This window comes from Phascolarctos cinereus, unplaced genomic scaffold, assembly GCF_003287225.1.
Source record: "Phascolarctos cinereus isolate Bilbo 61053 unplaced genomic scaffold, phaCin_HiC Scaffold_5;HRSCAF=322, whole genome shotgun sequence".
Taxonomy (NCBI): Eukaryota; Metazoa; Chordata; class Mammalia; order Diprotodontia; family Phascolarctidae; genus Phascolarctos; species Phascolarctos cinereus.
In genome coordinates, this window is record NW_027555958.1 from 59,430,189 (window position 1) to 59,454,829 (window position 24,641).

The 24,641-nt window shown below is 41.1% G+C and overlaps 1 protein-coding gene across 1 annotated transcript; it reads left to right on the forward strand.

The window, feature by feature from the left end:
• The first annotated feature begins 7,987 nt into the window (after positions 1-7,987).
• PSMA5 (proteasome 20S subunit alpha 5) lies at positions 7,988-23,922 on the forward strand. The gene is made up of 9 exons (XM_021000715.2): positions 7,988-8,136; positions 10,964-11,030; positions 13,206-13,332; positions 15,203-15,270; positions 16,423-16,530; positions 16,632-16,690; positions 18,619-18,721; positions 20,087-20,173; positions 23,663-23,922. Exons 1-9 carry the CDS (start codon positions 8,108-8,110, stop codon positions 23,738-23,740), a joined length of 726 nt encoding a protein of 241 aa, XP_020856374.1. The 5' UTR covers positions 7,988-8,107; the 3' UTR covers positions 23,741-23,922.
• Positions 23,923-24,641: the final 719 nt, after the last annotated feature.

Consider the following 24,641-nt stretch of genomic DNA (forward strand, 5'->3'; position numbering starts at 1 on the left):
AGCTAGTTTTCTTGCCTTTGCTGCCACCACTCACAGTCCAGAGGGCTCACTTGTGGTCATGGCCTTGGGAACTAATCCACCCCACATCTTCTTTGCCATTCTGTACCGTAATCATCAAGCCAATTACCTCCACGTGGGGCACTCTCCTTGAATGTAGTAATAATTATTTTATTAGAAGTAGTGAGAATGATGCAAGGACAGACTATAAGTCTGGCAATGAAAAATTGATAGAATGGGATCAAGATCCTAGAATGGACCTTAGAGGTTATCTAATCCAAACTCCATATTTTACATGAAAATTGAAGCTTAAAGATATGTGGTGACTTGACCAAGGACATACAGACATTAACAGGCAGAGTCAAGTTCGGCACATAGGCACTCTAACTCCAAATCCAGTTCTCTTCCTCCCATACTATGAGCTGATACCTAGAGACCAAGTTTAGCTGTAGAGAAATACTTCATACTGGTTCCCTTTCTTGGGGAATACTTTCTCTAGATCCATTCCAATCCTTCCATCTAAGAATAGTATATTTTTTCAATTAAAATGTTTTTTTGAATTAACAAGAATTTTTTTTCCTCTCCCTCTCACTCTCCCCTACCACCAGAGAGGGGGAAAAAAACCCTTTACCACAAATATACATAGTCAAGCGAAACAAATTCCTACACTGGTCATGTCTGAAATATGATTCTCAGGCTGTAGATGGGATATATTTGCTGGATACTGCCAGTTTGGGAATTTGTTTTGCTTGACTGCATGTTTATTATGAGTTTTGTTTTTTCTTTTTTTTATGGAAGGGGAGTGAGAGGGAAAGAAAACTGATTTTTATTAATTGGAAAAAATAAGATTTAATTTTTAAAATGCTCCTAAAACAAAAATTGTATCTTATTGTGACTCTTGAGCCCATCACTTTTTTGTCAGGAAGTAGTCATCATTATCAGTTCTCTGGAATCATGGTTGGTTGTTACACTGATCAGAGTTCTGAAGTCTCAAAAATTTTTCATTTTACAATGTTGTTATTGTATAAATTGTTTTCTTTCTATTAATTTCACTCTGTGTCAGTTCATGTCAAGCTTCCCAGGTTTCTCTGAAATCATCCCTTTCATCATTTCTTATGGCACAACAGAATTCCATTATATTTACGTGCCATAATTTGTTTAGTGATCCTACAGTTGATGGGCACACCCTTAGTTTCCAGTGTTTTGCCACTAGAAAAGGAGCAGCTATAAATTTTTGTTCATGTAGGTCCTTTTCCTTTTATCTCTTTTTGGGATTATAGGCTTAGTGGTAGCATCTCTAGATCAAAGGGTATGTGTAGTTTGGTAACTTGGGTTCCAAGTTGCTTTCTAGAATGATCAAACCAATTCACAGCTTCACTAAGTAGCAAAACTATCTTCTGCAACCCTTCTAACATACGTCATTTTCTTTTTTTGTCAACTTTGCCAATCTGATGGACGTGAAGTGATGGTTTATTCCTGATCTAGGGTTCTTTAGCCCAGCTCTCCAAGACATCTATAGTCTATCAGTTTTTCAGTCTGACTTCTCTGGCTTGTAAAGAAATCTACCAATCATCTGCCTCATCCTAATCTTCTGGAGATCAAATAATATATGTAAAATCCTTTGCAAATCTTAAACTCCTATATAAACATATAATAATAATAATAACAGTAATCATCATCACCACCATCTCTCTTTTAAAACTATCCCACTGGCTACATTTTTGTCTTTTCTTAGTGGGATATGTGGCTTTTCTGTTCTTTATTTTGGCGGGGATTGGGAAGGTGTGCGAGGGGAGGCAATCAGGGTTAAATGACTTGCCAAGGGTCACACAGCTAGTTAAGTGTCTGAGGCCAGATTTCAATTCAGGTCCTCCTAACTCCAGGGCCAGTGCTCTATCCACTGCACCACCTAGCTGCCTTTTCTTCTTTCTTTAAATCCAAGTATCCAATCACTCTGGGGAAAGACAAAGATTCAAAATTTATTCACATATCAGACATAGAGTTGAAAAAAGTCTACCCATAAAAAATAATACCTTCAGATACATTAAATGAGGCAAACCATGAATTTTTTGTTTCCAGCATCTGTTGAGTGCCAAATTACACCCATTATGGAATGGAATTATGGAGATGAATTTCCCAATTTTTTTGTTGGTGCCATCTTCCCAGTCATATAGGCTCAAGACTTTGGAGTCACATTTGATTTTTTCTTCTCTCTTATACCTCACATCTAATTAGCTACCAAGACTAGTGAATTCATGTTATCTCTAGAACTGATTCCTTCCTTTCCATTCATACCACTATTATGCTATTTCAAGCCTTCATTTCCTCTGGCCTGAATCATTATAATAGCTTCATAACTGGTCTTCCTGACTAGTCTCGCCTCTCTCGAGTCTACCTTTCAAATAGAAGCCAAAGTAATTTTTTTAAACATACCACTAAGTTTATGTCATTCTTCTGCTCAGTAGTTCCCCCTTGTCTTCAGGATGAAATAGACTCTTTATCCTGGCATTCAAAGTCTTCTGACTCCAACTTTCTTTTCAAATCATGTGGTCCATTATTCTGTCTTTAGACAGGCAGTGTGGTATAATGAAAACAGTACTGAACCTAAAATAAGGTGAAATCCAAGTTTGAATTCTTTCTTTAACATTTACTAGAGGTGTGACCACCATGGGCAAGTAACTCAACCTCTCTGAGCTTCATTTTCCTCAACTGAAAAATGGGAGTGATAATACTTAATAATACAGATAATACAGATCTTCATAGAGTTGTTGTGAGGATCAAATGAGGATATATGTATGTAAAGTCAACCCCAAGTAAATTTTTCTTTCCTCAATCAATGAGTTCCATGCCTGACTCAGTCTCTGTCTCCATCCCAACTTCTGCTCTCATACTAGACTTCAATGCAAATATTGATGCCCTCTCAAAAATCCTAACTTTGTAGTTCCTCAATCCACTCAATTTGCACAACCTACTCTTCAAATCTTCCTCAGCTGCACAGAGACAATCATACTCTTGAACTTCTCATCACAACATGCATGAATTTAAAAATTCCTTTATCTAATCACAATCTTTCAAATGATTTTTTAAAAAATTAACAAACATTTATTTTATCTTTCATTTCCTCTCCATTGGAAAAAACCAAACCAAACCAAACCTTTTTAACAAATACATATGATCAAGCAAAACTAATTCCTACACTGACCAAGCCCAAAAATGTATGAATTGTTCTGAATATTGAGTCCACTGCTTCTCTGTTAGTAGGTGGATAATGGTCTTCATCATTAGTCCTCTGGAATCATTGTGGGTCATTGTATGGATCAATGGATCACAGCTCTTAGGTCTCTCAAAGTTGTTCATTTTATAATGTTGTTAGTATATATATATATGTATGTATATATATATATACACATATATTATATTGTTACTTTATACCCTTTATTAGTTACACTCTTTACTGTTAATACTTTTACATATATATATATATATATATGTGTGTATGTATACGTGTGTGTGTGTGTGTGTGTGTATAGTTGTCCTGATTCTGCTTACTTCTATCAATTCATACAAGTCTTTCCAGGTTTCTCTCAAATAGTCCCTTTTATAATTTCTCTCATCGCAATTGAACATAATGTTATGATTCCATCTTTCTCTATGCTTTAACCCTGATCTTCATCCTCACTATAACCTCCATTCGCAGTCTCTTCGGGTGGAAAGAGGTACCGAACCTTTCTCTGACCTCCTGTACCTCCCATATCCTTCTGAGTGCAGTCTATCTCCTGAGGGAAGATAGAAAAGGGACACATCAGGCACCTTCCATCTGTTCCAAAGCAGTGACTTTCATCTGCGCCAGCATAAGGCATCTTCCACCTCTTGTTGCCTGCCTGATCTTCTAATTAGGATGTGGAGAAGCTCAGGTGAAAGGAGGAGCAACCCTCCCTTTGATTTCAGGCTGTCCATCTCCTGTTGTGCCTGTTCTCTGAGGAAAGAGGGAAGGGAAAGTTGGTGGTGAACAGAATTTTTTTCTCCTTCCAAGCAGGTTCAACTTCCATCTCCAGCTATGCCCTGACTAATTTCCACCATTAGAGGGAAGAGTAGTGAATTGAGACCTCCCATCTGATTTTGCCATTATCCACAACTATACCACCTCTACATTCAGGAACTCTGAAATCCCCTTAACCAACCATAATCAGATGAAGCTTTTCATCTCTCCTCTGCTTTCCCTTACAAAATTCTACTCTTGATCTGCACTGTGACCTCCAATTCTTTTACCCCACCATTCTCTTTTGGGCCATTTTTTAATCTTGACCTCTTGGTGAATCAATTCAACTATGTACTGTCCTCCTTTCTTGAATCCCTAGACCCCTTATTATTTCACTGACAATTATGCCCTGCCAAGCTTTAGCCTTCATCACTCCCACCATTCTCCACCTTTACTGCTACACATGCTGCTCAACAAGGGTGACGAAAATCCTTCTGACTGGGTCGACTACAAATCTAAGTTACATAACCTTAACTGGGCCCTCATTGCTGTTAGGCAAACCTTCTAGACCTTACTTATCAACTCACTACCCTACTCTGTACAGACCTTTTCAGTCCTCCTCAAACGGTTCTCTTCTCCCTCCCCTCTCAGCTAGGAACATCTAGCAGGCAAGTTTGACTGGAAGAGGGATTGCATAAGAGGAAGTAAAAATAAAGCTGGAAATGTAAGGGGGAGCCCAGCTGTAGAGAGATTTAAATGCCAGACTGAGGATTTTGTGTTTATCCTAGAAGCATTAGGAAATCACTAAAGATTTTTCAGTTGGGGGCATGCTGGTTTGGTGGGAGGTGGGGTTGACATAGTCAGTCAGACCTGTGTTTTAAGAATATTAATTTGTCAGCTCTTTGGAGGATGGATTGGGGTAGGGAGAGACTAAAAACAGAGAGATCAGTCAGGAAACATATTAGAGTCTCAGTGAGAGGTAATGCAGAACTAAACTAGGAAAGAGGCTGCATGGGTAGAGAGACAAAGAGGTATGAACAATATTGTAGAGTTAGAATTGACAAAATTTGCAACTGACTAGGTGAGACAAGATTGAAGAATGACTCCAATATTGTGAAACTAGGCAGCTGGGAGAATGATGGTGACTTCAATAGAGAAAGAGAAATCTGGAAGAGGGATGAGTTCTATAGAAAATAAGTTCCTTTTTGGATTTGAGTTTGAGAATCTTATAGAATGGGCATCCAAGTGGAGATGCCTAGGAGGCATTTGGTAATTCAGGCCTAGAGGCTGGGAGAGATCAAGGCTAGAAGGATTTGGGAGTCATATGCACTGAGATGATAACTCAATCCTTGGGATCACCAAGTTAGGGGCAGAAAAGATGACCCAAGACAGAGCTTTCAGGGGATAGCCACACTTATTAGGCAGAAAGAGTATGGTAATCCAGTAAAAGAGACTGAGGAGCAACAGAAGAGGCAGGAAACCAAGAGAGAGCAGTGCTACAAAAGCTGAGGAGAAGAGAGTAACCAGAAACTGAAGGCAGTTAAGTGTCAAGAAGTATGTGGCCTGACAAAAGGCCACTAGATTTAGCAGTTAAAAGACTGTTGGTAACCTTCAAGAAGTTGAGGGGTATGGATGGAGGATAGATTGCAAGGGACTGAGAAGTGAGTGGAAGGTGAGGAGATGGAGGCAATAGGTGTAGACAAGCTTTCACAGGTTTGGTTGTGAAAGTAAAAGAAATAGGAGAATAGCTTGAGGGAATGTCAGGGTTTACAGTGAAGATGTTTTTGTTTATTTATTTATTTGTTTGTTTGTTTGTTTTGGTGAGGCAATTGGAGTTAAATGACTTGCCCAGAATCACACAGCTAGTCGAGTGTTATGTGTCTGAGGCCAGATTTGAATTCAGGTTCTCCTGACTTCAGGGCCAGTGCTCTATCCACTGCACCCACCTAGCTGTCCCAGATATTTTTAAAGATAGGGAAGACCTAGGTATATTTGTAAGAACCAGGGAAGGATCCAGTAGATAAGGACTGATTGATGATGAAGGGGAAAAAAGACAATTACTGAAGCTATGGAAGGGGGTAAGCTACTGAAGGAAATATAATCAAGTGAACCTGGGGGCATTAGAAAAGTCCAGTTCTTAATCAGAGACTTGAGCAAAGGAGGGGAGAATTGGGGGAGGGGGAGTTTACAATGAAGTATACATGAAGGAGAACAGACAGCTCAAAATGGATGACTTCCATCTTCTCAGTAAAGTAGGAGGTAAAATTCCCTAAGAGATATGGGTGAAGGGTGGTTTAGAAGGTCTGAGAGAAGTTTTGGAATAACCCCTCAAAGAGCTAATGAAAGAATAAAAGGATGCTAAGTATGAGTGAGGGGCTAGTCAAGATTAGATAACATGAATTTATAGTGACAAAAGTCATCGTTAGTGGATTACCAGGACCCAATCCCAGGAGGGTTCAGAAGCACATGAATGGGACCAGAGAATGCAGATGCTGGGAGTGACCAAAGTTTGGAGCATGGTAAGGCTTGATTACTGATAAGACAAGGGATTCAGGAATAACTGATAGTGTATGGTCAAACTGGTCAGCCATAGGATCAAGACTATAGAGAGAAGGGTGACTACAGCAGGGCAAAGAGGGAGTGAAAGACTGGAGGTCATGGTGAGAACAGATTTAGGAAGGCTGAGGCAGTTTTCTGAATATGACAGCGGCAGATCAAGACAGGAGAGTCACAGATAAGACATATCAGGATCTTATTTATAATAATAATAATAATTACTATTATTATTATTAATCTGGCTGCAGTGTATATGGCTCTGAGAAGGGATATCCAGTCAAAAGGCTAACGCAATGGTCTAAAACACTTCTTATCCAGTAATCTGAATACAGCAATTTTCACATTACGCCTAGGGAGTTGTTACACTATTCTCCCATTTTTCCAGGTAGGCTAAATCAAACAATCAACAAGCATTCATTAAACACACAGATATACTGGCATCTTTATCATATGTGTATGTATGAAATATGAAAATATATGTATGTGTGTATATACATAATGTATACATATATATGAAATTAAGTATTTTAATAATGTACTCAGAGCACCTGAACTGCAATCTGAAATCGGGGTGAAAGGAAAGAAAGGCAGGATATCAGCCTTAGTGGAATCTTACATAGTGGGAAAAGATATGGATTCATAGACCTAACATCTGGATTTGAGTTCAAGATCTACTACATACTTGGGGTGGGGGGAGGGGGAGACTTTGACCAAACCACTTCCTTTCTCTACCTCAGTTTCCTCACATTAATGAGAAGATTGGCGTAGATAAACCCTGAGCGTCCGGAGTACAAACTTTCCAAGCCTGTGCCCCGCGAAGTCTCTGGCCCAGGCCAAGACTGCACATGCTTTTTTCTTTAGGCTCAGGCACCCACGGGGCCCAAGCGCATGCGCCATGAGTCAGGCTGGGGCTAACGGGACTCGCCCGCCTTTAGTGACACAGCCGAGCGTCCGACTCCGTAAAGGCCCAAAGGCAGCCAGGGGCCCTTTGTCACCGCTCCCCACTGAGCCTCGTAGCCGGGAGGACCAAGGATCCCGCGGCTCGGGGAGCCTTTTCCAGGCTTCGCCGTCCAGGCCTTGTTCGACATCCCGTGGCCTGAGGAGGTGCTCCCGGAGAAGCAGAACGCAGTCGGGTTCTGGGCACGTCCCCGGGTAAGGGAGCCGCAGCAAAGCCATGGGGCCAGGAAGGCACGCGGCACTTCGCTTCTTTCCAGGCCCGGGAGTTGATCCATCTTGGGCTTCTGGGGACAGGTATCCTTCCCATCCTTCCCAGTCCGGGTGCCCCTAGCAACCACCCGCCCCTCCAAGCGGAAGAACGGTGCTTGGCCCGCCCCTCGCGTGGGCTGCTTAAGCCAATCAGAACCATGCCGGGAAGACCGGGACCCAATCACCTCTGGAAGAGCTACATTCAGCCAATGAGAGGTCGGAATTAGAGGGCGGGCTGTAGGGTTCGCAAACGCCTGCGCTGTGTGGGCCCAGGGAGCTTCGTGGGGGATTTCTCTGTACGTCCGGGGCCGGTGGAGACACGTTGGGCCCGAGGAGTGTCTGTGTGGCCGCTGACTTCTGCCCCTCACCATGTTCCTCACCCGGTCCGAATATGACAGGTTCGTGCGGGTGGAAGAGTCCCAGGGGGCAGACGGGTGGAGAGAGAGGCCCGGAGAGAGGCAGGCCCCGAGCCTGGCCGCGGTTCTGCCTTGTCATGAGGCCCTCCAGGAGCCGGCTCGGCGCGGGCCCGGGGATTTACAGGCCGCCGGCCTCGGACTCGGGGCAAGATCAGCGCATTGTGCCTACGGCCGTTGCTGAGTCATCGTAAGCGGTGCAGAAGCGAAAAGCCCGGGCTTGGGCTCTGGCACCGGGGCAGAGGGCCCGAACTTTAGCCTGTGCCCTGGAGGAGGGCATCAGGAAGTCCTCCCGGGGGCCTCGGCCCAGCGGGTAGAGCAGTGGAAGTCGAAGTGAAAATGAATGAGAACTCCATGGGGGGGGTGTCTCAAATTCCTCCTCCTTCCCTGAAAACGGCAGCGTTTTTCTTTCCTCGTAGGGTCTGAATGAGACCCTACAGCTGCAGAAGATGGAATAGTGCATTCTGGGATCTGTAGTCCTTGCAGGTTCCTAAACTTAGTCTCTCATCCGACTGATTTAATATGAGTAGTTTATTTATATAGTCTTCATTATGCCGTTCCTTCCCATTGCAACCTCTAAGAGTGGGCTTTCGTTTTAAAAAGCAATTTTTCCTATAGTGAAATTTTTCCTGTAGGTCAGATTATAAATACAACAACCAACTCACAATCCTCGTTTTTAGAATTCCACTTAACTGGGCTTGGGAAGAGGATTTTAAGAGAACAAATTACCTGGGCCACTGGAGGAAGCCAGAAATGCAACATTTATGCCACGGGCATTTTTGCTTTCGGTTTCTGGCTTTATCACTTTCGTTTTGACATAGACATGTTTTCCCTAAGTCCCTTCGAGCTTTTAAATTCTGAGTCTGTAGAGGTAGATGTTTTTCTTCTACAAGTCTGAATAACAGTAAAGTTGAGAACAAGGTTTGATGACAAATAAAGTTTGTTGTCCTGTCAGTCATAATTAAAGGAGGGTAATTTTTCCTTTCCCTTCCATATTCTATGAAAGGTTTCTGTGAATGTATAGTGTATAAATGTGAAATTTCACTGACTTAGAGGCTATCTAGACCTACTGCCTCATTTTACAGATCATGAAACTGAGACCCGGAGATGTGACCTGCCCCACGGTAGTAATAATGGTAGTGACTGGGACAAGAGTTGGACTTGGGCACTCTGGTTCCGAGGGCAGTACTCTTTCCACTGCATTTTCTTCAACTTTAAAGACTTGCCTTTGTCCAGGCTTACATCTTTTTCCCCCCAGGGTATTGAGAATGAGTGTTTCTATGGTATGACATAGCAGAGTTAGGTGAGCACATTTTAGAAAGTCATCATCTCCACTGACATTATTAAACTCCATTTGCAAATGATACATTCTTTTGTTTACTGAATATTTACTAAATGTTACGTATATCTAGGAGAATGCAATGATAAAACAATCTTATGGAAAGTAATAACTTGTGTATATACTTAACTATAATTTAGGACAGACTATTAAATGTAAGAATAGTAAGAACAAGGTGCCACTAGATTTCAAAGGGAAAAGAAACCATCTGGTTGGTAGGTTTGGGGAGAAGGTAGTATTTGACCTGGGCTTTTAAGAGTGAACATGATTTTGCTAATGGAGGTAGGAAAGTAAGGCTTTGTTTAGGAACCAAGGTAGTAGGAATTTAGGTTAGATTAAGGGAGTAATGGTGATAAAGGTAAATAAGATATTTTGAGGTGCATTCATGGAGTGCTTTCAATGCCAAATTGAGAAATTCAGGTTTTGTTTGGTAAGCAATGGAGAGCCACTGAAAGTTTTTGAGCAGGGGAATGACATGACAACAACTATGCTTTAGGAAAATTAATCTCTGGAGTGTAGGATGGATTAGGGGTAGAAAAAGACAGAAATTGGGGACATGATTTAGGAGACTATTAAAATACAGGTGAGAGGTAAATAAAAAAGTAAGGCCCTAACCTAGAATAATGGCTGTAGAAATGGAGTGAAGGTGGAGGTGAGGGGAGAGAGGGCTAAATTTAGGAAGCACATTTGTGTAATATGGTATAATAGGCCACTATTTTTAGAGTTGGGAATGCTGGTTTTTAGCTAGATTGTACCATTTATCTAACTCCTTCCATAGTTAATCTGTAAAATGGGGAGAGCAGTACTTGCAGCCTTTACCCCCACAGGGCTGTTGTGAGAAAAGTATTCTGTAACTATGAGCTACTACAAGAATGCTAGACTTAGAACTGGAGGACCTTGATTCATATCTGAGTTATGCTATTTAATATCCCTGTGAGCCTTTAGGCAAGTTATTGTTTCTCTGGGCCTCAGTTTCTCCATCCATACAGTGAAGGGGTTACTAAGATCTTTTCCATTTATAAGAATTCTGTGACCAAGATCCTGGACACAGACATATTCTTTGCCTTCTAGAAGCCTGCAATTTAAAACAAATAACATGATTGAGGCAAATAGGTAGAAGGAATAATAAAAAAGCAACATCATCAATCTATAAGGAGTAATTACAATTTAGGGAGATGGGCAAGAATAAGGTCATAACATTTGGAGATTGCCTAGAGAGATGTGGGGGCTTAGAGCAACCCAAAGAATTCTTATTCCAGTTAGGGTTAAACAGTGGAAGTCATTGGTTCAATCTGGTAAGTCTTCTCTGCTTATAGGTCCCATTCTTTTGAGAGTGTTATTTACTGTGTTGTGTGGTTGCAGTCTGTGGTAAGGTGGAAAAGAAAATAATACCATCTTAATTGAGCAACTGATGGAGAGAAAATCAACTTCATTGTCTGCTGACTCTTCTTACTGACTTATTTTTCACTGCAGGGGTGTGAATACTTTTTCTCCTGAGGGAAGATTATTCCAGGTGGAATATGCCATTGAAGCCATCAAGGTATGATAACAACTGACCTGTTTGAAACATCTCTCAGTAGTTACATTGCAGAGAATTTTGAAATTGTTCTTTGCCTAAGATCTTTTCAGAAATTCAGCTGCATGACCCAAACCCCTTATTGGAAGAGCATTTAGGATTTACTTGAGAGTCGAAGCAGCTCCCATTTATATAAATCTTTATGTCTGTTTGCCTTGATGCTTTCTCAGAATTTAGTGTTCTTTTTGTGTGCCTTGAACAACAACAAATGGGAAAAATATTTATAACCATTTCAACCCTTTAATTTTTTTTATTAGCATCAGCTTCATAATTATATTAGCATATTCTTTGTGGTATTTTGACATGTGCAATCAGGATAGATACAAGATGTTAACATTTCTGGCATTGTAATATTAGTTAACTACCTGGATGTTAGTCACTGTGGTGAGGAAAAGTACAGTTATCCCCAGACAGAAATGTCAGGATGCAGAAGAGAATGTTCTTGAACTTAGACTGGATATTTTGTGTGAAGTGAGTATTTTGTATCTATCTTTGGAGCCACCTAAGAATTGTGACTTTTTATTGAAGAGAAAACCTAGTGAAGAAACGCTATTTAGATTTTTGGCATTTTGGGGACAAAAGCACAGCCCTGTGGACTGATCATCGAATTTCTTCTCTGAAAATCAGTCATTTTGTGAGGACTTATGTCCCCAGCACTGTGCTAAGTCCTTTCAGTGGGGTGGGGAAAATAATAGGGACATGCGATACCTACAGCCTTAAAACTTAGTTGGGATTATTAATATACATTAAACAGTGAGGGGGCAGGGAAGGGGGGGTGGAGAGGGAAGGGAATAAGCATTTATTAAGCACCTGCTATATGTCAGACACTTTGCTAGGCCACTTGGATATTAAACTGTATGATGAAGACTTTTAAGTGCATTTGGAGTTGAGAAGAGAGAGAGTATAGTTAGGGAAGGCTTAATTGAAGAGATCAGACTTCAGCTGGCTTTTGAATATGAGTAGGATCTGGATAAGGTAGAATTTTCACATAGGGGAAGCAGCATTAGTGAAAACTCTTGGTACATGCAAGACAGTGAGGAAACGGCTTAGATTGGAGTTGAGCTTTTGAACTTGGGAAGAGTGGGAAAGTTTGGGTATGATACCAGAGGGAATTGAGGGTCATTGTTGGTTTTTCAGGTAGGGGAGAACATGATGAAAACAGTATTTTAGGAAGATGAGTAGAGTATCAATGTGCAGGATAGATTGAAGTGGAGAGAAACCAGAAGAATAGGCTGTTGTAGCAATCCAGTCATGAGGTGACAAGGGTCTGGACAACTATGTTTTGTTCTTGTTATCAGGTTTAAAAATCCAGTTTTAAGTGAAAAGAATTGTGTCACTATGCCCACAAACTTAGTTAATATCATTGGATCAGAATAGCAACAGCAGAGGGCAAAAACCTGTCTTAGGGAGACAGTACAGAGTTTGGCTGAGCTCTCTCGTTTGGGCTGTTTAATCCCTTTTTCTAAGCCATGTAGGGCTGGAACCTTCCAGTTCATTTTTTTAACTCAGAATCTCCCCTTAAATATTATCCTTAGAGTTGATCCCTTTTCTGGGGTTCTCCAAACAATGGTGTGGCTTTAATATATCTTAGAAATATTAAAATTAAATATAAATATAATAAATATAAATGTAATAAAATATAAATAAAAAACTAAAAAATATTTTTAAAAGTGTCCAATAATAACATAGCACTTTAGAGTTTACAAAGGGCTTTCATACATTTGCTTATTTGAGGTTCATGACAACCCTATAAGGTAGATGATTTTAGTGTTGTTCCCATTTTACGGATGAGATTTACTAAATGCAGGTTTGGTAGCATTCTTCCCATTTGACATATCTGCTTGACTTTACAAAGGTTGTGACTTGCCCAAGGCCGTCGAGCCTGTGAATGGTAGGGCCAGAACTCAGACAACAGTATCCTGATTCTAAAGTGCTCTTTTCATGACACTTATAGCAAGTATGACCAAAAGCCAGATAATCTGGAGACCTTTCCAGAGACTCTGGTTCCTGTGCGTGCAGAAGTGTATTTGGTTGAAGTGTCAGTCTTACCAGACTGTGTAAGTAGTTCTGTGCCAGCGAGTATGGTACACTGTCGGTCCTCTTTATTGTTGTTTATAACTAGAGCGTCTCTGTCCTTAGCTTGGCTCCACAGCCATTGGCATCCAGACGGCAGAGGGCGTGTGTCTCGCTGTGGAGAAGAGAATCACCTCCCCACTCATGGAACCCAGCAGCATTGAGAAAATCGTAGAGATCGATGCTCATATAGGTAAGGGATGGGGGAAGACTCTTCCATAAGATCAAGCCTGGGTTTGTCTTCCATGATGCTCCAAGGCAGATTCAGGAAATGTGGGTTCATCAGGGTAGACCTGAGAAGTATAGACATTCTCCTCTCAGAAGGCGCTGGCTTGTGATAGCTGGTTTTCCAGGCATCAGGCCAATGGGGCATAACGGGAGGAGCAGGAAGCAGCAGCTGCAGCACTCATTTGTGTTTAACGTACTCCCCAAAGTGCCCTTCCCCCTCAGATTTAGACTTGGCAGACCAGAGAGTTGTTGAAATGTGTAAAGGATTGGTTGTGGGCCAGCTCCCTACGGTGGCTGTGGCTTCATTGGTGCATAATGTTAGCCCTGGAAGGGGGCCGCCTGCTCTAAATGGAGATGATCAGATACAGGAGGCCAAGGTTGTCCCCTAGGAAAAACAGGGGCTCTTAAAACAGAACTTGTAAGTGACAAAGGTTAAGAGAGAGTATGAGCGGAGCGGAGCTTTCCACTGAAGGTGGCTTTCCTCCCTTTTCTGGTGGTTTCTCTTATTTAACCCTGTCCCTGTTACTACAGTTCCTTTTCTGTAGTTGCTGGCATCCCTGTGGCATTGCGGGGTGAACAGTGCTACTTATTTATAGCGTGGCATTTGAATTAGCTATCCAGAGTCAATTTTGTGGTGACCTCTCTATTTATTGGACTAGTGTCTCTCAGGTAGAACAGTTGGTTGCCCTGCTTGGGAAGCTTTCAGACCACAGAATGGGATTTTTCACTTGAAAAAGCTTCCCTTGAGAGATTGATACTGGGTAGTATTTATAGAAAGGGAAACTGAGCCCCAGAGAGGATGTGACCATTCAGGGTCAGCACAGTGACTCACTAACTAAATATTGTGTCCCTTTTTGTGTGGTCACCTACTTTGGAGGTGGCTCAGTGGTCACCTTTGCCTTCTATTTTGGTGTCATCTCCTGTTAGAGTTTCAGCTTATCATTTGTAACTGTTCATTTCTAATACAGACACCTGGTCTGAGTTTGGGACTGGAAAGTGGAATGAGTCTTTGCTGTAGCCATGGACAGGCCCATTTTCTCCAGTTGACATGGCAACCTTTTTTTGGGTGTAGGGAGAGAATGTTAATTAACCTCTTGTAAATGCATTGTAGTCCTCAGATTAAAAGTGCTAAAGAAATTGCTCAGGAGTGTTGTTGTATATGGAAAGTCTTCCTGATGTTTTCTATATGCACTACCACCTGGTCCCCTGTGTCATACTTGGGCAGGAACCAAGGAACCCTTCTTAGAGGGTACTCTGGCATAGTGAGTAGGTAGCATCCTGGAGTTGGAGTCAGGAAGACTTGGATTTGAATCCAGCCACTAAAACTAAATAGCTTTGTGACTATGGGCAAGTCATTTAATTTTTCTGAGCCTCAGTTTTCCTATCTGTAAAATGGGGATAAATAGTTGTTAGAGGGTTGTTGGAAGACTTACATGAAATGTCTGAAGAGCTCTTTGCAGACCCTTAAAGCATTTGATAAAATGATTGAATTATTAAAATTTGATAAAAGTAGTAATCCTTTAAGGTAGATACCATAGACGTTATTTTCAGAGCATTGTATAAATGACAACTATTACTGTTGACAGCTGTGCTTCGGTTCTCATCTCTGCTGTGGGTTTTTTCCCAGTTTTTTGCAACATGATTTCACTTGGATACAAAGTAGATAGATTGTTTATTCTCTCTGTTGGGTAGTACAGTCTGAGGGTCATTGAACAGCTGCTATTGTTCCACTCCAGAAATTGCAGCGTTTCATTAATAGATGAAATGTTATGAAGTGTCCAAGAGGGAAACCGGAGAGATTTACCCAGTGGGTCATTGTTGCTTCTGCATTGCAGGTTGTGCCATGAGTGGGTTAATTGCTGACGCAAAGACTTTGATTGATAAAGCCAGAGTGGAGACACAGGTAATGAATGCTTCTAGACATCTCTCCTCTTTAGCATGCAGCCAACATTCTTTCCCTGGTGGTGACATAGCCACCCCAGAGTGCATTGTGCTTGTTTGTGTCGATGTCAGATAACTGTGCGTGGGGGTTTTTCAGGTTTGTACCCACAGTTTTCACTGGCCTAAGGCTCAGAGCCTGACTAGCTGAACCTCCTCTCTGAAAGGGTGCCCACAGTGGAAGAGCTGATGCCTGCTTTTTGTTGGCCATGCTTTGATATGAAGCAAGAAACTGAGTTGTGTTCTGTACCGAAGGGAACTTTCTCTTGGAGTTCAACAACAGGAGGTGGTTGTGAGCTGAAGGGCTTGCTTCCTGGGAGCTAGGTGCAGGCTTAGATTCCAGTTGGGACTCTTCTATTTACTGGCTGGGTGCCCTGTGCAAAATAATGATCCTTTCTAGACTTTGGGTTTCTACATCTGTTAAATGAGTAGGATCTCCAAGGTCTCTTTCATTTCTAACACTTTTTTGTTCAGCCTTACAAATAACACTTTTCTTATGGTGAATAAAATGATTTGTATTGAGTGTCTGATTGGAAATACTGATTTTGTTGAGATTTTTTGGTTGTGTCACGAGATAATTATGTAAAATGCTGCATAGACCTTAAAGTGTTATGTGTCAGTTGCCATTATTTTCATTATTTTGTTGTTATTATCTGAAGGACGGGTTAGTAAGAAAAAAGTCATGAGCTAGAAAATTCTTTGAACTTATTTATAAGGTTGCTTTCAGTACCTTGGTAAATAAAGGTAAATTTTGATTTTAATACTAAAAGAAGGGTAATGTGAGGACCTCGAGGGAAGTTTTTGCATTCATTCTCTAAAAGTGAAGAGTTTAGTTTTCTGAGATTAGCTCTTTATAAATGGATTGGGATGAACCATCACTCATTGCTTGGAGTCTTGATACAGTTTCTTAAACTCTACTAAGATTTTTGGGACACTTCATATTGAAGGGTTATTTCCAGAACAGTTTTCTTCATTTTCACAAAATCCCAAGAAATGTATATTATCTTTCTCTTCCTGGTTCCATCGGCCAAAGGTACTTAAGTCTTCCATTTACCACCATAGCCATCCAACAGTACGGTTCAAACAAAGGTTATACTATATTTTGCTGTTTTCTTAGAACCACTGGTTCACTTACAATGAGACAATGACAGTGGAGAGTGTGACCCAGGCAGTTTCCAACCTGGCTTTGCAGTTTGGGGAAGAGGATGCAGATCCTGGTGCTATGGTAAGTATGTTGTGGGTGTTGTTTTCTTACTGTTCTATATGATTTAGGACTAGAGTCACAAATTTCTTACTTCTGTCATACCTCCTGCTCTCTCATTCTAGTCTCGTCCATTTGGAGTGGCACTATTATTTGGAGGAGTTGATGAAAAAGGACCACAGCTGTAAGTAGTTTCTTTTGGTTCCCTTTAAGGAATTCTTTTTGTTTGGCAAAGTAGCAGTGGCTTTCAATCACTAGAAAGAGACGTTTTTTAAGCCACTTACAGAAGTTATTCTGGTTTCTCAGACCACAAAAAAACCCGCTGCTATTGTCTAACCTACCTTAGTTGTCATGTCTTTCTTCTCAGGACTTAAAATGAATTATGAGAAAAATCTCACTCAATTAACAAGTCAGTGAGAAAGTGAGGAATTAATCCCTGGGGTGGGATCATTTTAAACCTAGGAAGGTACCTGGGGATGTTTGTTTTTGTTTTTGTTTTTGTTTTTTTGTGCTGCTAGCTAATATCTTCATAATACTGGTGTCAGGAAGATAGTACAAACACATAGGCTAATGGTGTTATATCAAGCTTTTCCTCTATGCAGTTATGTTTTGGAAAGCATAATTTGACCCCTGGTATATGAGAGTCAGTATTATAATTGGGTCCTAGTCTGATGTCATAGCCACAGCACTATATGTGTCAGCGAAAACCCTGATGGCATACTTGGGCATAGCTGGAAGATAGGTTTGTGGCAACAGAATTCCAGCAGCTTTTGGATTTGAGAGCACCCACCCCAAGGGGCTGCATGGTAGAGCAGCAAGAGCACTGGACTTTCCTGAGCGTTGGGAGAAACTGATATTCTGGTGTTTGTTTTGCTGCAAATTAGGGGTGACTTTGGTCAAGTTATGTAACTTCTGTAGCTCTCAGAAGGGTTTTGCCTGGTTTATCTCTCCCTTTCTCTGTCTCCCCCCAGTCCCTTACACACACACACACACACACACACACACACACACACAAAAGAGAATTGGGAAGGCTTCTGTGCAGAGCACTATTACTGGGATCAATCCTGTTTGGAAAGAGATTATATTTCAATTTAGTTGTATGTTTAGGCAGCATGATGCAGTGTATAGGGAGCCAGATTCTTGCTCTAGAGAAAGATAGTTTTGTATCCCAGTAGGTTTCACATGGACCCTTTGGAACCTTTGCACAGGGTGCAACTGCTTGGGCAGTTGACTTTACTTCAGAAGGTACCCAGAGCTCCTTGCAGGAAGTCTATCACAAGAGAACTAGAAGCCAGGACTAGTTGGGGTCAAGTCCTGCCTCCAGCCTATACTGTGACTCCAATCAACTGATATCCCCTCTCAGTGCTTGAGGCCAGTGGTGTCAACTCGGAGAGAACTAGGGATCACCATATCATACATGAGGATCCCTATAGGCCACATTGACTTAAAAAGGCACATATTAGTATTATCTATGCTTTATTGTACTTCTTATCTGGTTCAGGTTGCACTTGGGAATATAGTAGGCCACATGTTTGACTCCTCTGTTCCGGACAACTCCGTAAGACTGTTCTAAGTGGCAGAGAAAGTACCGACCTGAATTGGTAGAGACATTTCCCTTTACAGGTGAAATCATAGGTCTAGTCTTTCTTGCTATTTCTTTGTATCTTTAAAACAGAATTTCAGAGCTTCTCTTTAAAATGACTACATTTGGAGTCAAAGGCCCTAGATTTAAATACTAGCTCTGTGACTTTGGGGTAGTCATTTCATAGGGCCCCATATTTTTCATGTGAAAAATTAAATTAGATTATCTCTAAGGTCCTTTTGTTCTTAATACTATGATCAGATATGATTTGCTGAGCACCTTCAAATATTACAAATACATGAAGATTTCTCTCTTCTAATTGCCAGCCACTGCTGTTTGTTTTCTTAAGCACCTTAACTAGCTTTGTTCACTCACCTAAATCTGTGTCCCACTGTGTCATTTGGACTTTCTTTTCCCTTTATTGTTGGACCAGGTGTTTAAGAAATTGCGCTTGAATCCCATAGAGTTGTGTGATGTCAAATGCTTATCCAGGTGATGCATTTTAATTCTCATCTTTTTACCACTGGTAGGTTTCATATGGACCCTTCAGGAACTTTTGTACAGTGTGATGCTCGAGCAATTGGCTCTGCTTCAGAAGGTGCCCAGAGCTCCTTGCAGGAAGTTTATCACAAGGTATTCAGACCAGATCAGAGTGTTTCTGTGTAGGTGGAAGCTGACTCTTAAAACAGTTGGGTATTCAATCCAAACACTCTAGGGTTGTAAGATTATTTGAGATTTCTCAGTCTCAGCCCTAAAAGACTAACCAAATTAAAAGCCTTACACTGTGGGAAAGAAACACCTAATGTCTGTGCTTCTCTGTCTTTTTTCTCTGCTCTGTCACTCAGAAGGGAAGGGCAGCTATCATCTCACAAAATCCCCAGCAGTATCACTGAATTCCATGCATGTCAAGTAGGCTTTATTTTATAGTTGGACAAATTTAGGTTACAGAGATAGAACACAGGAAAGTAGGGGATATACTTTGTGTTCTGAATCCTGAGGCTCTTTCTTAGACTTAATGGATGTAGCCTATTAGAGCTCATCAGGAGTTCATAATCTTCTTTTTGAGGTGAACCTAAGTAACTAAAGAGATAAAACCATTTTCTAAAACTTCCTCTCAGGTAAGGAACCATAGAGGAGCTATCGGTAATTGTTCTGGTGCCGTAGATTAAAGTCCCATTTTGTGAATCTGTATGTATATGCTTAAATGTTCACTGATTCATTTCACTTGTTATCCTGTCTAGGTTTTGAAATTATTAATACTTGGAGAAATGACCAGGGATTTTTTGTGGGTTTTGTTTGTTTATTTTCCTTAAAGATGGGACAGATTTTCAAAGCCAGCTTTCCCACTGATTCTTTAGGGTTTTTTTCATCATTGTCACTTCCAAGTTTCCACCTCTTGTACTTGATAGAATCCTGTTTTTGTGATAAAGACATGGGCCAGCATGATGAACATGTATGAAAACACAGGACTCATGCCTCACCTTTAGTCCCGTACCCTCCTCCTAGAGGAGAGAAGCGCGCTTCATCTTCTGTCCCCCAGAACCAAGGCTGCGCTGGTCTGAATTCATCTGTCCTCTAGTGCTGCTTGCCCTCATCCTAAGGGGGTTGCTGGGTTCCTTTGGTCTTGCTTATTTCACTGTGTGTCAGTTCAAATAAATCTTACCAGGCTCCTGTGAACTCCTTATATTCGTCACTTATGTGATACAATATTATTTCATTATATTCAAAACCCACTATTGGTCCATTTTCCAACTTATGGGTACCCACCTTCTTTCTGGTTTTTTGCCATGTTGTCGTCATGTTTATTTGGTGCCTTTCTTCTGTCTTTAATGTCCTTGGAGTATGCATGTAGTGATAGCTTCCACAGCAGGTGGTCCAGTTCACAGTTCCTAGTAGTGTGTTAGTACAACCTTTTTAAGGGGAGGGTGATTTGCTTCCTAAGTAGTACCTTATCCACAACCCTTCCTCTCCCCCTCCCCCCTTTTTTTTTTCCCCAAGGCTATGACCCTGAAAGAAGCAATCAAGTCATCACTCATAATTCTCAAGCAAGTGATGGAGGAAAAGCTGAATGCAACTAACATAGAGGTACCTTGGCAGCTCATTTCTTCTTCCTGTGCAATAGCTCTGTAGGCCCTATTGAGAACTTGATGAATATCATGGGCTGGCCCTGCTTTTCACCTCCACATTTCTCCACTATACTCATTCAACATGCCTAATTTAACAGAGCTTCAAATATAGGAATAATGAACTCCTGACCAAGGATAGACTATACTTACCAAAGGCTTCTAAGAATGTATTTGTCTAAAGTCTTTCAAATATAATCAAAGAGTGTTTAAACTGAAAAGGAAGCAGGGTTGGGGAGGCTGCCTACATATCTCTGACAAGCTAGACGTTGAATAGTTACAGTGTAGGAAGAATGCCCCCAAATTCACAGATGAGATCCAAGAAAGGAGCTAAGCATAAACAGGTGGCTTCAGTTATCTCAGCCCAAATGCAGAGTATGGGTAACAAACAAAGTGACCTAGATAGCCTAAGGCAAGGAGGCAAATTTGACCTCCTAGGTATCATTGAGACCCGGTGGGATAAGGCCAGTGAATGAAATATGGTTCCGGGCTATTGTACTTCATTTAACAGAAAAAGCACAGGTTGAAACAGGGTGAATATGGAATAGTCTCGTATATGGGGAAGATATAATCATGAGAGTCAAGTCCTGGCAACTAGCATTTATCAGATGCCTGCTCTAAGCCAGGCACTGTGCTAAGCACTGAGGAATCAGAGAAGGAAGCATTTGGGTAAAGGCCAACAGAGATGAAAAAGAAACAATATTGTCATTGGAATCTACTTCAGACTGCTTGGACAAAAAGAGGAAATAGAAGAGAAGTTCAGGGAATGTGTCATAAACTCAACCCAGAGGTGTGTTATAGTAGGGGGTCTGTATGGGGATCTAAGGTGATCCATATATCTGTAAGAGTACTCTCACTACTCAAAACAAAACAACTAATAATTCTTAGCTAAGAGGATAGCTTAGGTGGGCCATGGATAGAGCTGGGGAGGGGAACCTGCAGCCCTGAGACCACACGTGGCCTTTTAGGTCCTTCTGGGTCCTTGGGTGAGGCCTTTTGACTGAGTTCAAGTTTTACAGAACAAATTCTTTTATTAAGGGGATTTGTTCTGTGAAGTTTGGAGTCAGTCAGAGGGCTGCGCTTGAGAACCTTGTTCCCCACCCCTGAGATAGAGTGCTGGCCCTGGAATCTGGAGGACCTGCGTTTAAAGCCAGCCTCAGACATGAGCTACCTGTGTGAGCCTGGATAATTCATTTAACCCTGTTTGCCTCCATTTCCTCCTCATCTGTAAAGTGAGTTGGAGAAAGAAATGGCAAACCAGTTAATGACTCCTCGACAACAGCAAAAGGATAATTTCACCCTCCAAAGGTTTTGGTAAACCTGACTGGCAGTTTCTCTTCTGGATCTAATTCTCACCAGCAGATTCTTTAGGGAAAAATCACACGGTCGTGGGACATCCCAGGAGGGGTGAGAAGCTGCCAAGAATGAAATACTGACAAAAAGAGAAACCATTCTGATGAGGAGCAATAGGAAAAGGTGGCTGGAGAGACTAATGTGGATACTGAGGGAATTTATTGACCATCTTAAAGTTTTAAAAAATACCTCTATGAAAAATAGAAGCAAAGAAAGTAACAAAAGAAAAATGCAGAAGCAAAATTTTGACCTGTGATACTAGGAATGCTGAAGCTCAGAATAAGCTGAGACTGACAAGGGTAGATAAGAACAGAAAAGGTTTGTTTGATTTGGATTTTAGCTCCATTGAGGCCAAAGTGTCTCAAAGAAGGGATAGGGCTGCTTTGGGCACATATGGAACAATAACATGAAGAGAAGACAGAGAAACTTAACTTTTTTTTTCCTATTGATTCCATTTTCTTATCAAAGGAGAGTGATCTTTGGACTAGAAAGATCAGAACAAAAATGATTAATAGGGAGTCAAGAAAAGTAGAGAGATATAGCACACCAAGTTTCCTTGGATCAGATTGCCAGGCCCAGATGAACTACACCCCAAGATAATGAAAGAACTGGCAGGTATGATTGTTCAGTCACAGTCATCTTTGGAAGATCATGGATAGGAGAGAAGAGTCAATGTTCCAGTTTTCAAAAAAAGAAAGAGAGTGGACTGACGTGGGAATTGTTTGAAAGAACTGGACAAGTTTAGTCTGGAGAAAAGACCAGGTGTGTTCAAGTGATGTGATGATGCACATGTTCAAATCTGGAGGAGTGATGAGATCCATTCTGTTAGTCCTCAGAGTGTCAAACCAGGAGCAATAGGTGTGTTGTGCAGGGGATTCCTGTCCAGGTCTAGTAGGCGGCAATGGCAACTCTTCCAATTCTGAGTCTGTGATTCTGTGAGTATCAAGTGAAGTGATAGATTTGAGAACACTTTTTTTTTGTTTTTGTTTTGTTTTTGATTTGGCTAGGCAATGGGGTTAAGTGACTTGCCTAGGGTCACACAGCTAGTAAGTGTTATGTGTCTGAGGCTGAATTTGAACTCAGGTCCTCCTGAATCCAGGGCCTGTGCTTTATCCACTGTGCCACCTAGCTGCCTCCAGATTTGCGAACACTTTGAAAAAGTTTATTACCCAACAGTGTACAAATGTGACAGTACAAATGTTTGTTGCATTACATTAATGTTACATTTTTAGCATACAAAAGTAAAAAATTTTTATTTTTACCAATTCATGTTCATTTCAACAAACAAGCATCAACTATGCAGAACATTGCCAAACTCTAGAGAAGATACAAAGTATAGGTAAGATGTGATCCCTGCCCTCATGGAGCTTAAATCAAACATGGAGAGATGATGTGTAGACTAGTAAACATACTGCTGAACATGGAAATGGTACTATAGCATTTGTCCCTAGGTACTGAAGAACTTGGTGCTTATGAAACTAAGGAACTAGTACTGAAAGCTCCAGTAGTCTTAGCCATAAGAACATCTTCTTACCTCCCTCACTTGTGCCTTGACGGGCAGAAGGGATCATGACTGCTCATTATTACTGATTTCCTGTTTCATTGGTTAAATGACATCTTTTTATTATTTGTGTTTTAAAAAGAAAAAAATAGATTTTAGCGCTGGTGAAGTTGCCACTTGGTCCATAATCTTCAAAAACCACAAAAGAAGCACTATATGTAAATATGTAGACATTCTTCAAACCTACCAGAGCCATGTTCTCATGCTGCTGGCTTTTCAGTATTTTTCGTGTAGATGCATGGAATCAGACTCCCCCTTAGTATTTCCACAAGCTCCTAGTCAACCAGCAAGTGGTGAATTCATTTTAAAGGAAGAGATTTGGACAATAAAAAGTTTTATTTTGGAGGCCAGAGCTATTTTAGTGACCTGCAGAGCACTGTTCCAGCCTGGAAAAGATATTCTTGGGACAGCAGATCTGTTAGCCCCCAGTGAACAGCTGCACTGGCAGAGGCCCCCCCTCCTTATCATGCTGTCTGTGCCCTGTGCTCAGCAGGGTAACCAGCCCCACTCTCTAATGCTGGCCCTTTTCTCTTCTAGCTGGCCACAGTGGAGCCTGGCCTGAAATTCCATATGTTCACGAAGGAGGAACTTGAAGAGGTAATCAAGGATATTTGAAGGAAGAGGGACTCTCAAGAGTTTCGACATGGCTCTCTTTAACTTTCAACTTTCCTGATTGCAATTTTTATTTCTGCTCTACTCCCTGGGAAAAAGAGTTTCCCGTGGTAATTGATGTATGTGTGTTTTTTACACTTTATGTACATAAAGGAAGACTGAAATAAAGAGAAACTGAAAATTAATTTGTTGTACTGTATCTTATAATGTTGTCCTGAGTGTGTGTGTGAAGTGCTTTTATTAGGAAGTAAAAGAAAAAAATGATATTAATTTTCCCGTGTTGTGACTTTTTGCTTAAAGTACTGTGCTCTCTTAAGTCTATTGAGTCTTCTGGCACTTAAAACCACCTTTGGAGTTTGTAAATGAATTCAAACCATCAAAGCTCCCCCCTGTGGCCTACAGGGGACAGTGCCACAGAACACCCTTGTCAATCAAACCACTTCCATTTAATGGATTTTAGAAAAATGATAATACTGATCTCCCTTTCACCTCTCCTCTACACCCCCAATTAACCCAGTTGATCATAATGGATAGTGATTAGCCATTTGCTACTTTGGAGCTTGTTTTCCCTCCTGACCAACAACATAGGGTGGCTGGCTAGTGAAAGTACCTGGTAGCTATTTCTGTGAAATACTAATTGAGTCCTGAGATAACATTCATGATTCTGGTCTTGCCAGCATTGGAATCTAATCAAATTATGAAGTATAGAACTAGGTCATTTTTCAGATCTTAACTATTAGAGCAGAGCCATGTATATCCAAAAGTTATCTGGAGGGGACCCTTGCATTTGGTAGAAAATAGGATGAAAGGATGAAAAATTAACCTGAGTTACTGTGGATAATGAAGAGTTGAGTGCAATTCACCTCTGGGAACCTCAGAATTATTTCCTTGGCTCTGAGATAGA